Source organism: Chrysemys picta, chromosome 11, assembly GCF_011386835.1.
Source record: "Chrysemys picta bellii isolate R12L10 chromosome 11, ASM1138683v2, whole genome shotgun sequence".
Classification (NCBI taxonomy): Eukaryota; Metazoa; Chordata; order Testudines; family Emydidae; genus Chrysemys; species Chrysemys picta.
In genome coordinates, this window is record NC_088801.1 from 37,661,466 (window position 1) to 37,677,822 (window position 16,357).

At 42.4% G+C, this 16,357-nt stretch overlaps 1 protein-coding gene across 5 annotated transcripts in view; it reads left to right on the top strand.

Annotated features, from left to right (window-relative positions):
• The window catches only part of DHRS9 (dehydrogenase/reductase 9), a 20,541-nt gene continuing 4,184 nt past the window's right edge, over positions 1-16,357 (top strand). Inside the window, exons 1-5 of one of the 5 annotated variants that reach the window (XM_005290406.5) lie at positions 1-391; positions 4,087-4,158; positions 7,993-8,341; positions 14,990-15,248; positions 16,114-16,277. In XM_005290406.5, the coding sequence (XP_005290463.1) occupies positions 8,023-8,341; positions 14,990-15,248; positions 16,114-16,277 (742 nt within the window). In that variant the 5' untranslated portion in view covers positions 1-391; positions 4,087-4,158; positions 7,993-8,022. Of the gene's footprint in view, positions 392-3,974; positions 4,159-7,883; positions 8,342-14,989; positions 15,249-16,113; positions 16,278-16,357 lie in introns of those variants that run through there. The other 4 variants (XM_042860773.2, XM_024114816.3, XM_042860771.2 and 1 more) reach the window with 4 other exon arrangements.

Genomic DNA, 16,357 nt, shown 5'->3' on the forward strand with positions numbered 1-16,357 from the left:
GGGAAAGAAGGGGAACCACAGAAGCAGTGCAGGGAACGAGCAGTGAGGGCTGGGAGAGGAAAGCCGAGAACTGCTGGGTTGAAAGTCACTGAACTGGAACCCAGAGTAGAGGGTGGGTCTGGGTTCCCCCACCCACCACAGGGGAAGTGGCACCAGCAGGACAGGGAATGGGAAGACTGCCTGAGTCACTGTGAGAATAGAAGGATTGTACGCGGAAGGGGGAACGTTGAGTGACCTGGCTGGAGGACTGAGTCACTAAGAGGATGCTGCGGTTCCTGGATGATAGAGGAGCTGCAGACCTGAGAGAGAGAGACAGCATGCGACCATAGGAAGGGGTGTTGACCTCAAGAGCTAATCTCCAGCATGACCAGGAGGAGGTGCCAGACAAGTGGTGAGTAGAGCACCCTGTGACACCCGCCGCCAATAATTTCCAACAACTGTGAAAATGTACGTCAATAAAAAATTAAAGTAAAAATAAACATTAATATTATCTATCAAAAGTATAAAAAATAAATCAAATTCTGCCAAGCCTAACTCAGGTAGGATCTGATGCTGGCAGTAGTAAATATGCAGTGCAAATTAGCATATGTTCATTGTAGCAGGAAAGTCCCTGATCAGTTCACTTACATTGCATGTGTTGGTGTTCCTTGCAATGTTAGATTTATAAATAGAGGACAAGATGGGTGAGGTAATATCTTTTATTGGACCGAGTTGTTCAGGTCATTTATTTTCTGTGTAAGCTCAAAAACTTGTCTCTCACTCCAACAGAAGTTGATCCAGTAAAAGATACTATCTCATCCACCTTGTCATGCATATACACTGTCTTTAGTCAGAAGAGCTATAATACTTTTAACATTAGCTAGTACTAGCTTCTAAATGAAATGAAAAGAACCAACAATCAATCAAAGCTACCATAAGATGAACGTTAAAAGTATTTATTTTTCTCTGTGTGCCTTCAATGAGATTTTGATCAGGAAAATAAATGACCCTCTTTACATTACCATGCATGTCAAATGAGTTTATTTTCATGTTGACACTTCTGAGAACAACAGCGTATTTCTTCTGGTACTTTGAAAACGCTAAATCTTTGGCCTTGGAAAAAGACTATATACTTTGCTTAGCATCTGACTTTTCACACTGCTGTGTTCTCTTCAGTTATTCATCTAGCAATAAAAAGAAATCATCAGGTCACAAATACAGGAACTGCTCCTGAAGGCTGCAGTGCAGATAAAGTTCCTGTTGACTCTAATGGGAGTATTTGCTAGTGTTAGCAAAAATTGCAGGAGTGGGTACAAAAAAAAGAAAATTGTGGGCAAACCAGCTGACCAGCTTAAAGAAAATACATTATTGTGACCTTTCCCTTTCTGCATGATAAGAATGAAAGTAAATAAAATAACATGGCTATACATATGCATAGAGCCCTGCAAATCCATGGATATCCACTTTTTATCTGCAGATATCCATGGATCATTTTTACCCTACTGTTTTAGGTTACTGCCTCATATGCCTAACATTATATACTTTCATATCTTTTAAAAATTTAAATTCAAATTATAAGTTATTTAGAAAAAAGTAACAAGAAGATGGGTACATGACTGAATCGTTTGCAATTGTCTTTTTAATTTGTCATTCAGAGTAATTTGTCACATAATTTCGGCAAATAATTCTCAAACTGTAGGTCACTCACAAACATTTCCAATATTCAAAATTAGGCTATGTTGGTTAGTTTTGATTGGTCACATGGTATGATTCTTTTCCCGGATTGCCTGAGCAGAACTCTTAGAATCAGGTTTCCAATATAACTGTTCAGTTATAAATTCAAAAGGCACTTTCCACAAATATCCTTCAATATATTCTTAACATTTATCATTTTTCTTTCCATTACTACTAGTAAAATTAATCACTAAAATACTGTAGAAAACATACACAAAACAGACAAGAACTCCACTGAACTTGCACACCACTGAAACCACTCTCACCAAAGTCTCACATGACCTTCCTAGTTCAAAAACCAGTCTCTATTCTTATCCCATTTAACCTGTCAGCCACTGTTGACTTCCATGACCCTGTTCTCTCCTGGTTCTCCTCCTACCTCTTTAATTGTGCCATCAGTGTGCTCTTCAGAGGATCCTCATCATCATTCCTCCAGCTTTCTGTGGTGATCCCACAGGGCTTTGCCCTGATCCCCTCTCCCTCTACACTTTATCTCTGGGTAATCTCATCTGCAAACACAGCTACCATCTCTATGCTGACAACTCACAGATCTCTCTATTCCAGACCAGTCTCCTTCTGTCCAAACTAAAATCTTAGCCTGTGTCTCTAACATCTCCTTGTGGATGTCTAGCCACGAGCTCAAGCGCAACACGGCTAAAACAGAGCTCCGAGCCTTTCCCCAAGCTCTCCCAACCACTTGCTTTCTCAATTGCTGAACACAACACCACCATCCTGCCTGTCGCCCAGAGCTGTAACCTAAGCTTCAACTCAGACCTCTGTCTAGGTCCTCATATCCAGGCTATGTCTAAATCTTGCTGATTCTTTCTGCAAAACATCACTAAGATACAATCATTTCTACCCATCCACGCAGCTAAAGCTCTTATCCACGCGCTCATCATCTCACATCTCAATTACTGCAACATCCTTCTCTCTGGCCTTGACAAACTCAATCTTGCCTCACTTACATTCCATTCAGAATGCTGCTGAAAAGGTCATTCTCCTAACCTGTTGCTTTGACCATGTCATCCCTCTCCGAGTCCCTCCACTGGAGCCCCCTTCTCTATGACATCAAACATGAGCTGCTTGCATTAATTTTCAAGCTCCTTTATGGTATATCCGCACCCTACCTGTCATCACTCATTCACTATTGAGATGTTGACTGTCCACTCCAATCAGCCCACTGTGTCAGCCTCCATCACCCACCAGTTAAATTCCCTAAAAGCTCCTTTGTGTTTTCTCCCATGCTGGCCCTCATGCTTGGGAGGATCGCCCCATAAACATCTGCAAAATTACCACATTCTCCGCCTTCAAAACCCGCCTTTGTTATGACGCCTACATAACACCTGACAACAGTTAGGCTGTTGGTGTGCTGAGACCTCTGCCTATCATGCTGACCAATAGTGTCTCATTGTTTCCTTGTATTCCCCCATTGGGCTGTCTGTACTCATCTCTCGTCTCTTATGTTATGCTTAGATTGTATTCCCCTTGGGGCAGGGACCATTTTTGTTCTGTTTGTACAGCGCCTAGCACAATCAGGTCCTGGTCCATGACTGAGGGATCCAGGTGCTATGTTAACACAAATAATAATAAATGAACAATCCAAGCAAATTCATTTTTAAATGCAAGGAAATGGTCATGGTGAATTCTTTTCATTATCTGCCCAGCTTTAGAATCCAGGAACCGAGGGTGGGTTGGGGGGGGGGGGGGGAGTAAGAGACACTTTTGCCCCATCCTCTCCCCAAACCAAGTGTCCTTGCAACTGGGTGCACAGGGCTGCAACGCCACTGAAGTTTGGCTGTGGAGGCCACTCCACCATGACAGAGAGGCAGCTGGCCCAAATCCGAATGGCACTGGGACTCCATACATTAGGTCACAATGCCCAGAGCAGGGAGCAGGACCCAGCCTCATGGGACACTGTTGCTGCAGGGTGCACTTGCCCTACCATTCTTGCTCCCCCCCCCCCACCCCGTGGTAATTTGTTGGAAGAGTGGGAGGGGCTCATTTTCAGATTTTGATGCATGTCCCCTAAAAGCTCTGTGTGGCCCTGCTAGAATCAAATCAAAGAACCACTGAAACCAAAGTAGCTGCCAACCACCGATGTCACTGGAGTTGTGCTCACCTACACTAGCAGTGAAGTTTTGGTTCATTTCGGAGTGCACAGGTGAAATATATAATACCCAGCAATGGATCCTATAACAAACATGACTCATGAATAAGGAACAAACATTAATAGAGCTCATCCAACCTTCTAATGATCAGAACAGAGCTGCTGCTTATGACAACTGACTTGTGAAACTCATGTAACCAGGCTTTTCCTGGTTCAGCACTACTTCCTTAGTAAGCACACACAGAGACCATATCTCCCCTAAACAGAGACAGAGAAACAAGGCGACAGAAAGAAAAGGCAATGGCTACCTCCCAGAGACCGTATCTCCCCTAAATCAGGTGAGAGTTAAATTTTTCATGTAAACATTTTATTTATTCTGCTCAAACTTTTCTTTATGTGACAACCTTAGACATAGAGGGGAAGAAAAGGAAACACTTTGCTGAATCTGATTCATTTAGAGTTACTGGTAAATGTTTCCAGTTCTGTGATATTTTGCCTTTTACAGTTGCCAGGGAAATACTTTCAGCTGTTTTTGAAATTTTGAGGAATAACAGGATACTTTTTTCTCTCCCTCTCATATGAGCTCACTCAGAGGCAGGGACTTAATCTACTTGCTATGAGTCTGAAAAAAGTTGTTCTCGGTTTGGATTAGAAGTAATATTTATTAACACAAGATTGCCACAAATGCAAGATTCTTGAAATGTGGCTGTGCACAGAAAGTGCTTCAAAGCTCCTGCTGGTTCAGGTATAGTACCATGAAAATATGTCTCTTCACTTTTTTCTTGGTGTTCACAGGAAATTTGCTAGAGATATTTAGTATTCACTTTGTCCAACACAGGTTTTACCCTCCACTTCTTTTGAGGTTTTACTGTTAAAAAGCGGAAGTGACATGTCTGTTCTGTGAGATGCCACTACATATTTACGACATTTTTCCTTCATCAGTGCATGATTTTGGAGAAGAAAATGAAATACCCCAAGCAGAACTGAAGAAAGTAAATTGACCATTAAGAAAAAGTATGCATTTGTGACTTTGCCAGCTAGAAGAGAGGAGTTGCCTCTCTGAAAGGCATTGTTTGCTGCAAGTGATAAGCTGTTTTGATTATAAGAATCAATTTTCATTTCATTTAATGAAATGAAATTTTCTTATATTGGTGTGGGAAATAAGTTGAATTGCTAGGTACAGTAACTATAATACAATGGCTAAATCTGTGTGCTCCTGTCTCCTGCTTGTGGCTGCCTGCATATAAGGTATGTGTCTGTTATCACCATTAGCCAGTGGAGTTGCTCCTTCAGATCAATGAATGGTGGTCTGTGCTTTTGGTCCAGAAACATCATAAGTTCTATCACAACTGATGACTTTGGTAGGGAGCTCATTACATAAAGCCAGCTCATTTCATGCACTTTACAGAGAAACATCATAGTACTGACTACAGCTGTTTGAAAAATGGAATTTTCCTTTCACAGGACATTTTCACAATTCAAAATTACTTTCCATTCCAAACTAGAGCTAAAAGTAAAAATGTCAGAATTTTTCACAAAAAATGAAGAATTCTGAAAAGTTTCAAATTGGAAATGTCAAAACAGAAAATTAGGACATTTTCAATCAAAATGAAATGATTTGATGTAAAATTATTCTTTCAACTCAATGCTTCAAAATGAAAAAAATTTCATTCCAAAATGTTGATTTGAAACAAAGCAAAAGGATTAGACTGAATTTCAGTGTAAAGGTTTGTTTACACTGTACACTCCTCGTGGCAGTGAGTTGAGTACATATGCTACAAGCTCCCCCCAGCACAGGCATAAATAGTAGTGTAGATGGTGAGACACTGCTTAGGTGAGTAGAGACACTAGACCCTTAGGGTATGTCTACACTGCAATTAAACACCTGCAGCTGGTCCACGTCAGCTGACTCAAGCTCATGGGGCTCGGGCAATGGAGCTGTTTAACTGCAGTATAGATGTCTGGGCTCAGACTGGAGCCTGGGCTCTGGGATCGTCCCACCTCACAAGGTCCCAAAGCCCAGCTCCAGCCTGAACCTTAACATCTATACCTCAATTAAACAGCCCCACAGCCTGATCCCCTAGAGAGTCAGCTGACAAAGGCCAGCCGTGGGTGTTTAATTGTGGTGTAGACACACCCTTAGAGTGTGTACCCTTCATGGTTCTCTACACCCCAAGCAGTGCCTCACCCATCTGCACTATGATAAACCAGAATTATTTTTCCAAAGAAGCTGATTAGAATAAAGGTCAAAGACAAAGGCAGTGAAAATGCAACATTCTTTTGTGTATACGTAAGTTTACATACTAGAATTCCTTGTTCTACAGTACAAAGGAAATATACTTAACCACACTGAGAGCAAGCATTTGTTTATCTAGTTCAGTATCCTCTCCCCACAACTGAGATCACAGAGGACAGCAAAGTTAAACACCACAAATTAGTATATGTATGTATTCTGTTCTGTAACACTTATGTGCAACACCTTGCAGTGCAAGAGGCTGCACCCACTTCCACCAAAGATATTTACATGCGGATACAGACTAACACGGCTGCTACTCTGAAATACGTGCCACAGAGGCCACTCTAGCTATAGACAAATGAGGAATCAGCCTAGGGCAGCAGATTTCTGGGCAGCTCTCTAGGGTGGCGGATTTGGTCCAGCTGGCCCTTCATCATAAGAGAGAATCAGCTAGGCCAAATCTGAGTGGCATTGCAACCCAGGGGGCCCAGTAACACCACCACTCACATAAATTTGCCCTGGCTGCCCTTCTGTCATGATGGAGGAGCATCTGGGCCAAATCTACTGTTCTAGGAGGGGGCAAGCACACTGAAGTTTTGCCAAGGGCAGCAGACTGTCTTGAGCAGCCTCTGACAAGCAGCCACATTAGCTAGGAAATCAGGCAAAAGGTCTGGGGTATATGGGTCCTTGTGTTTCAGGGCATAAAGGGATTACATGTGGGGATAAGAAAGGAACACCCTTCCCTCCCACAATACAGAACAACAGGATAAATGCATGTGCTTTGCTTTTGCACTGTTTGGGGTTTTTTTTGTCTTCTTCCTGATGGAGAATTTGGCCAGACTGTATGTAGCAGGAATGACTTCCTGCAGCAGTGAGATAGCAGTGTCTATATGCAGTGTATAAAAATACTACGTTACCTTCTATCTGTTTAGCAGGTCTCCTAGATTATTTCATTGTGTCTTCTGTTTTCTGTGTCATGGCCCTAGATGGGGAGGCACAACCAATTGTTTTTCACTCAAGTTATGATTGTATAGACTGCATTGTTAATTATGTATTAATTATTAATTATGTACTTATTATTTATTATTATTATTGCAGTAGATCCCAAAATGTGGTAGACTCTTACCGAACACAAAAGACAACACGGTCAGATTCACTTCTTAAGGAGTAGGGATGCAAATTGCACCCTACTGAACTCATGGGACGAATGTACTGGAGGGGAAATTTATTCCCAGAGGGGGACAAGTGGCGGAACTGCCACCATCCTCCTCTGGGACTCTGTATGGGAAAGACAGTCTTAGATTCCAGCTGGGAGAAGCACTGCTAGTGGAGCATCCCCAGAAATGCATAATCCCAGTAATCAGCATATTTGTGATTATAATTATCTATTTATTTTTACTTATATTACCGTAGCACCTAGGAGCTCTAGTCATAGATCAGGACCCCGTTGTGCAATGTGCTGTACTGGTCTGCTCCCTTCCATGATGGCCCTGCCCACATTTTTGGGCTGCTGCAAAGAGGAAGGTTGGGGGTGGCTTGTGCAGCTGGACCCCTGCTCCTCATAGACCTTGCATTACCAGTTGCTTTATTGTGCTAGTGCAAATCAAGGGGTGAGTGCAGCCCAGTCTGGTAAGTCTCCTTCTATACAGCCTTCATTTTTGCTGCCCTGCTCTAGACTCTTTATATCTCAACTATGTCTCCTTTGGAGTTGAGGCTATGAAAAGGGGAGGCAGTGTCCAAGCGTCCTTTTATTCTGTAGAATCCCATCATAAAACGTTTGCCATGTTAGCTTTTGTCCTCATTTTAATACAAGCAATAATCCTATAGGTGCAGAACACTGAGGAAGCCACTTCACGGAGCTGTGTCCACTCTTGTTTAAATAAACTCGGAACAAAAGTGGGGGAAAGCCTCCCTTCATTGGTTCTTTCTGTTTCAGGGGAAAAGGGACTAGAAGTCTTTAGTGAAAATGTTTTTCTACATCCTCATCTTTCTGGCCATCTTCTATTTGTGGTGGAGATGGAAGGCACAAGATGGGCAGAAGATTAGAGATCTCACAGACAAATATATATTCATCACTGGATGTGACTCAGGATTTGGAAATCTGGCAGCAAGGACTTTTGACAAGAAAGGATTTCGAGTTCTTGCCAGTTGTATGACTGAAGTGGGAGCAGTGGAGCTAAAAGCAGCAACCTCAGAGCAGCTCCAAACAGTGCTGCTGGATGTGACAGATCCAGACAATGTTAGGAAGGTGGCAGAGTGGATTAAAGCTGAAGTGGGGTCAGCAGGTGAGTGACAGAAGATCTGGATTCTTTCCTATGTAGCCTCTCCCCAAGGTGTGGCTCTTCCTTGATGCTTGCTTCTTGGAACAACTGGCTTCTCCCCTCTCCTCACATGGGGTGGGTCCTGAGTTCTTTTTAGTGATGCTGGTGTCTCCACCCAAGATGACTCCTCACTGTGCCTGTGACACAAGGTTGCTGTCCCTGGAGAACATTAATTCTACCATTGCTAGTAAGAAGTAATCCCAGCACATGAAAAACAATTAAATACATCAACATAAACCCCAGTAAAGAAATGACAAATCCAAAAATAACAATATAACAGCAGGTTTCAGAGTAACAGCCGTGTTAGTCTGTATCCGCAAAAAGAAGAACAGGAGTACTTGTGGCACCTTAGAGACTAACAAATTTATTAGAGCATAAGCTTTCGTGGACTACAGCCCACTTCTTCGGATGCATATAGAATGGAACATATATTGAGGAGATATATATACACACATACAGAGAGCATAAACAGGTGGGAGTTGTCTTACCAACTCTGAGAGGCCAATTAATTAAGAGAAAAAAAAAAAAAAACTTTTGAAGTGATAATCAAGCTAGCCGAGTACAGACAGTTTGATAATAAGTGTGAGAGTACTTACAAGGGGAGATAGAGTCAATGTTTGTAATGGCTCAGCCATTCCCAGTCCTTATTCAAACCGGAGTTGATTGTGTCTAGTTTGCATATCAATTCTAGCTCACCAGTCTCTCTTTGGAGTCTGTTTTTGAAGTTTTTCTGTTGTAATATAGCCACCCGCAGGTCTGTCACTGAATGACCAGACAGGTTAAAGTGTTCTCCCACTGGTTTTTGAGTATTTTGATTCCTGATGTCAGATTTGTGTCCATTAATTCTTTTGCGTAGAGACTGTCCGGTTTGGCCAATGTACATGGCAGAGGGGCATTGCTGGCACATGATGGCATATATCACATTGGTAGATGTGCAGGTGAACGAGCCCCTGATGGTATGGCTGATGTGATTAGGTCCTATGATGATGTCACTTGAATAGATATGTGGACAGAGTTGGCATCGGGGTTTGTTACAAGGATAGGTTCCTGGGTTAGTGGTTTTGTTCAGTGATGTGTGGTTGCTGGTGAGTATTTGCTTTAGGTTGGGGGGTTGTCTGTAAGCGAGGACAGGTCTGTCTCCCAAGATCTGTGAGAGTAAAGGATCATCTTTCAGGATAGGTTGTAGATCTCTGATGATGCGCTGGAGAGGTTTTAGTTGGGGGCTGAAGGTGACAGCTAGTGGTGTTCTGTTATTTTCTTTGTTGGGCCTGTCTTGTAGGAGGTGACTTCTGGGTACTCGTCTGGCTCTGTCAATCTGTTTTTTCACTTCAGCAGGTGGGTATTGTAGTTTTAAGAATGCTTGATAGAGATCTTGTAGGTGCTTGTCTCTATCCGAGGGATTGGAGCAAATGCGGTTATATCTTAGAGCTTGGCTGTAGACAATGGATCGTGTGGTGTGTCCTGGATGGAAGCTGGAGGCATGTAGGTAAGTGTAGCGGTCAGTAGGTTTCCGGTATAGGGTGGTATTGATGTGACCATCGCTTATTAGCACAGTAGTGTCCAGGAAATGGACCGCTTGTGTGGATTGATCTAGGCTGAGGTTGATGGTGGGATGGAAATTATTGAAATCATGGTGAAATTCCTCAAGGGCTTCTTTTCCATGGGTCCAGATGATGAAGATGTCATCAATGTAGCGCAAGTAGAGTAGGGGCGTTAGGGGACGAGAGCTAAGGAAGCGTTGTTCTAAGTCAGCCATAAAAATGTTGGCATATTGTGGGGCCATGCGGGTACCCATAGCAGTGCCGCTGACTTGAAGGTATATATTGTCCCCAAATGTGAAATAGTTGTGGGTGAGGACAAAATCACAAAGTTCAGCCACCAGGTTAGCTGTGACATTATCAGGGATACTGTTCCTGATAGCTTGTAGTCCATCTTTGTGTGGAATATTGGTGTAGAGGGCTTCTACGTCCATAGTGGCCAGGATGGTGTTTTCTGGAAGATCACCGATGGATTGTAGTTTCCTCAGGGAGTCAGTGGTATCTCGAAGATAGCTGGGAGTGCTGGTAGCGTAGGGTCTGAGGACAGAGTCTACATAACCAGACAAGCCTGATGTTAGGGTGCCAATGCCTGAGATGATGGGGCGTCCAGGATATCCAGGTTTATGGATCTTGGGTAGCAAATAGAATACCCCTGGTCGGGGTTCTAGGCATGTGTCTGTACGGATTTGTTCCTGTGCTTTGTCAGGGAGTTTTTCTAGCAGATGGTGTAGTTTCTTTAGGTAATCCTCAGTGGGATCAGAGGATAATGGCCTGTAGAATGTGGTGTTAGAGAGCTGTCTAGCAGCCTCCTGGTCATATTCCAATGTATTCATGATGACGACAGCACCTCCTTTGTCAGCCTTTTTGATTATGATGTCAGGGTTGTTTCTGAGGCTGTAGATGGCGTTGTGTTCAGCATGGCTGAGGTTATGTGGCAAGTGATGTTGCTTTTCCACAATTTCAGCCTTTGCACGTCGACGGAAGCAATCTATGTAGAAATCCAGTCTGTTGTTTCGACCGTCCGGAGGAGTCCATGCAGAATCCTTTTTTTTGTAGTGCTGGTAGGGAGGATTCTGTGGGTTAGTATGCTGTTCAGAGGTATGTTGGAAATATTCTTTGAGTCGGAGACGTCGAAAGTAGGATTCTAGGTCACCGCAGAACTGTATCATATTCATGGGTCTGGAGGGACAAAAGGAGAGGCCCCGAGATAGGACAGACTCTTCTGCTGGGCTAAGAGTATAGCTGGAAAGATTAACAATATTGCTGGGTGGGTTAAGGGAACTACTGTTGTGGCTGCTTGTGGCATGTAGCAGTTTAGATAGTTTAGTGTCCTTTTTCCTTTGTAGAGAGGCAAAGTTTGTCTTGTAAATGGCTTGTCTAGTTTTTGTAAAGTCTGTCCATGAGGAAGTTTGTGTGGAAGGTTGGTTTCTTATGAGGGTATCCAGTTCTGAGAGCTCATTCTTAATCTTTCCGTTTGCTGTATAGGATGCTGATCAGGTGGTTTCGCAGTTTCTTTGAGAGTGTGTGACACAGTCTCTCAGCATAGTCTGTGTGATATGTAGATTGTAATGGATTTTTTACCTTTAGTCCTTTTGGTATGATGTCCATCTGCTTGCATTTGGAAAGGAAGATGATGTCTGTCTGTATCTGTACGAGTTTTTTCATGAGGTTGATGGATTTCCATTCCATACGGCTAAATGCAGTGCCTTGCATAATGACAGGTTTCAGAGTAACAGCCGTGTTAGTCTGTATATAACAGCAGTGACCTTTATTGGGAACAGAAAAATAGGATCTGGGGAAGGAAAGGGTTAGGGTTGACTAATAAGTACTAAAACATGAATAAATCAACCAATTCCCCACCTCTTGACATGCACAACACCTCTTAGCCCCCAGCTGGCACATCCCAGGTAGGTGGTATGCTGGGGATGAGTTTGGAGATGAGTGTTGTAGCACTGTTGGCTGGCTAAAACAAAAAAAAATGGTCCTCTTACAGTGTCTTTACCCCTAGGTATGGAAAGTCCTGTCATGGCTCCCTGGTCGGGAGTCCAATGGAGGTCTTGGTGGGTTGGATCTCTGCCACTCTGGACACTGGTCTCTGCAGAGCTGAAACTGCCTGACCCATGCACTAGATTCCACAGCAATTCAAAGATTCTGCTTTGTGGGGGGGAAGTTCATCAAAGAGCCCCTAAGTTGTTCTGCTTCTCGCTCTGCTCCCAAACTCAAAACTGAAACAAAAACTGGTCCCTTTGTCGCTGAGTCAGGAACAAAGCCCCATCCAGGGGCTGAGCAGCCCTGGCTCATCACCGGCCCATGATATCACTGGCCATTATATGGGCTCATCACTCGTCATGTCATCACTGGTCATAGCATCACTGGTCATATCATCACTGGCCTATATCACCTCATCCACAAACCACCCTATTGGGCTCAGCAAGAGTTCCTAAACCATTCTATCCCCACCCCTGACTCCAAGCATGCTTAGAAATGGTGTCAGAGAGCTCTGGTAGCTATCGTTGTTATAGTCCACAGGGTAGGAACTCTGGGAGGCTCAGTTGAGAGTTCCTGGAGCTGAGCAAACTCCAAGGAGAAGTTACACTTACATGAATTGCAACCGTTTAATAGGCATGGATAAAAACTGCAAAATAGATCCCACTGGATATTTGTTTGAAATTTGTATTTGGCTGTGTTGTCTCTTTTGTATCTCTTTCCACAAATATTCTAGTGGATGGCATCACTGGAAGGAAATTTTGTGGATACAGCTAATTTTAGGTGAATATTGGAGAACATTATTGGAAAGCAGACAAATATTCACAATGGAAACTGAATTTCATTGACTTTGATGGGACTGTTTGTGTTTCAAGCTAAGCACATCCTTAAGTGCATTGCTGGATCAGTGCCAGAGTAGTCAGCACTTTTCAGAACGAAGTCCCCTGTTAGAGAACAGAACAGCTTAGAAAAGAGACAACTAAAGGAGGGATATGAGTAAGGTCTATAAAATCATGAATGGTGCAGAGAAAGTGAATAGGGAAGAGTTGTTCACTCCCTCACATGACACAAGAACAGGAGTCCCCCAATGAAATGAATAGGCAGCAGGTTTAAAACCAACAAAAGGAAGTACTTCTTCACACAACACAGAGTCAACCTGTGGAACTCATTGCCAGGGGATGTTGTGAAGGCCAAAAATATAACTGGGTTAAAAAAACAGATAATTTAATGGAGAATAGTTCCATCAACATGGCTATAAATCAAGATGGTCAGGGATGCAACCCCAAAGCTCTAGGTATCCCTAAGCCTCTGACTGCCAGAAGCTGGGAATGGATGACAGGGAATGGATTACTCGATAATTGCCCTGTTCTGTTCATTTCCTCTGAAGCATTTGACACTGGCCACTGTTGGAAGACAGGATTCAGAGATAGATATAGCATTGGTCTGAACCAGTATGGCCATCCTTTTGTTCTTTAACAATACTGTGAGAGCTATGTGCAGAGTTAAAAGATTTTTAATATTGAATACTCACAACAAACTGCATCATTTTCAAACAGGAAAAGAGACATAATTCATTGAACAAATTATTCATTTACGTATTAATCACCTAGATCAGTTATTTACCCAGCCATAAAATAATATTTCATATGCAATCCCACATTAACTAGCCAGAGGCTACCTTCATAGGACCCAATTCTGATACTGTTACTCATATTAATTGATTGATTGCTTTGATTTCAATGGGGCCACTGGTGGAGTAAAAGCACTACTCAGAATTAAGATAAAACAAAATCTGGCCCTTTGAACCATGCAGTCTGGAACTTGCAACATGCACCTTCCAGGCTAACCTCCCTCTCTCCCTTTTTAATTGCTTATAACTTGCTCAAACAAATTGTTTTGAGGTTGAAATTTTCAGTGTTTGGTCTAAACCCAAAGGTGATTTTTTTTCTGTAATGTTGGAGGAATATCCGTTCAATTGCTTTTGAGTTTTGTGATGATACGAAAAATACACTTTCCTGTGTCAATATCAAACTTTCAACTCACATGATGGAAGAACAAAACTTCAGACTTATCTTGTTTGAAAGTCTTCACTGAAATGTAAAAAATAATCCAAGTTTGAAAATATCAGTTCAGGATTTTTAAAGTTATGAATCTTTAAAGCTGGCAATTTCACACCTATGTAATAGAAGAATTTTTTGGACACATTTCCAAAGAGAAACCTGAGCTCAGCTCTCAGAAACTCAGGTCTAAGGGCAGCTGAGTTAAGAAAGCAAATAGGCCAGAAGCTCCTATAACTAGTAGAACTACAAATCTGTTATGCCAATTTTAATACCATCACCTTTGTTAGGTGGTGATTTATCATACTACATAGCTGTGACTAAAGAGAAGCCAGGATATGGGAGCTCCTTTGGGGAATAAATATTTTCTGGATGGCGCACCCATACAAAAAAGATGCCTACAACAGTCCTGTAATTCAACTTTAACTGCTCTATCAATACAGAAATAGATACAAGAGAAGCCACGAGAAGAGAGTCTACAGAATGACTGCGAGATTATTGTAACTAGGAGATGCAAGCCTTCCACTACAATGAAATCATGGGTGGGGGACACATGATATTGATGTTTCCCATTTATTGTGCTCTCAGCTGTTTTCAAAAAGATTGACTTCAATTTTGGTTGCAAGTCTAGGTCTCTTATATTACCCAGACCAGCTCACCCCACCCTGATATTCTGGATAGTTTACTTTTAGCTGTGTCAAAAATATTATAACTCCTTGGTTTCTAACACCTCACTGCCCCCCAGACTTCCAAAGCCCCCAGATTTCCCACCCGCCCACCTTCAAAGGTCATAAAAGGAAAATGTTAACAGTTTGTGAAGTGGCCTGGAAAGAGTGGTGGTGAAACGCAAGCATTAGGTAAAATGGTGAAGGCTGCAGGAGATCTAGAGGTCCCTGCCCATCTTGTAATCCGTCTGGTTCTCAGATAGTTCTTGATGAGTTCTCAGTCAGTTTGGCTCCTCTTTATGTTATATAGATGTGAATATTTGCTTCCTAAATCACTACTTTAATTTTTTGTTTGTTTCTGTGCAGGTCTGTGGGGGCTGGTCAACAATGCGGGGATTATGGGACCATCAGCGCCGACAGATTGGTTGAATATTGAGCACTTCAGAGCACCAATTGAAATTAATTTAATTGGCCTCATAAATGTTACATTACATTTGCTTCCCTTGGTAAAAAAGGCCAGAGGGAGACTAGTAAATATATCCAGCACTGGAGGCCGCCTGGCAGTCTGGGGGGGTGGCTATTTTCCTTCCAAGTTTGGGGTGGAAGCATTTAATGACAGTTTAAGGTACAGTAATGTTAATTTTGAGGAAATAATACATTTTCGATAATGCTGAGAGACTTGATAGTGAGTTAGTACCCAGCAGAGGGGTGACTGTCATTTCATGTTAGTTGGGGAGTCTAGCTAAGAATTAAGAGGCCTTATTGGGTCTGAATCTCAGTTACACTGAGTCTAGATGACTGCAGTACGCATTGCAATTGGCATAATTTAAAATGCAAGATCACTTATAAGGTGTAGGCAGTCCCAGAAGCGCTATCCTGAGGAAACACCTGCCAGATAGTTATGGTTAAAGTTATCCTAACAAAGTTGGGGTGCAACTATTGCTTTTTCCTCAAGCCTCTTCAACTAAGTAGGTGTGCTTTTCTCAGTCATTTAACCCTGATTTTTTGAAGGTAGGGTTTTTTTTGGGGGGGGGGGTGTTATTTGTGATTGTTTTTTAAACAGGGCACAGCAAGATATTTCAAAATGCCTGGACTAAAAGCAGAACTTCATGTAATAGACAGACAGTCTTATGGATGGGTGAGCCAACTCAGATAAAAGAAGCAATGACCCATATTTTTGTTTAAAACTAAAACAAAGGGCAACTTTTGAAGTTTAAAATGTGGGTGTTTTTGTAGCCTTGTATGTATAGCCCCCTTTGTGTATCACAGCAAAGGACTTCAAATAAATAAAAACAGTGGCTGCTTCCCTGTGATCTCTACACACTGGCCCACTACTAGATAACACTTACTTATAGTTTGATCTTGGCCTTCCCAGTATGCACAGTGAGCTACAGAGATAGGAAGAGAACATTAGTGCAGATATAAATACATCAACTATTAACAATGCTGTCTAAAATAGCAATGACATCCTTAACTGGCTGTTTCTGCAGACGGGACATGAAAGCTTTCGGAGTTAAGGTTTCTTGCATTGAACCTGGGCTGTTCAAAACTGGACTATCCAATCGAAAAAAGATCATCAAAGAAAGGGAGGCCATTTGGAATCAACTTCCTCCTGCCATTAGAAAACAATATGGAGAGGGGTATGTACAGAAAGGTGAGATATTACTTGATTATTTTGTATTGAAGGGCCCGTGTCATTTGCAGCATCACGATCCTTGGAAAATGGCCCAGACT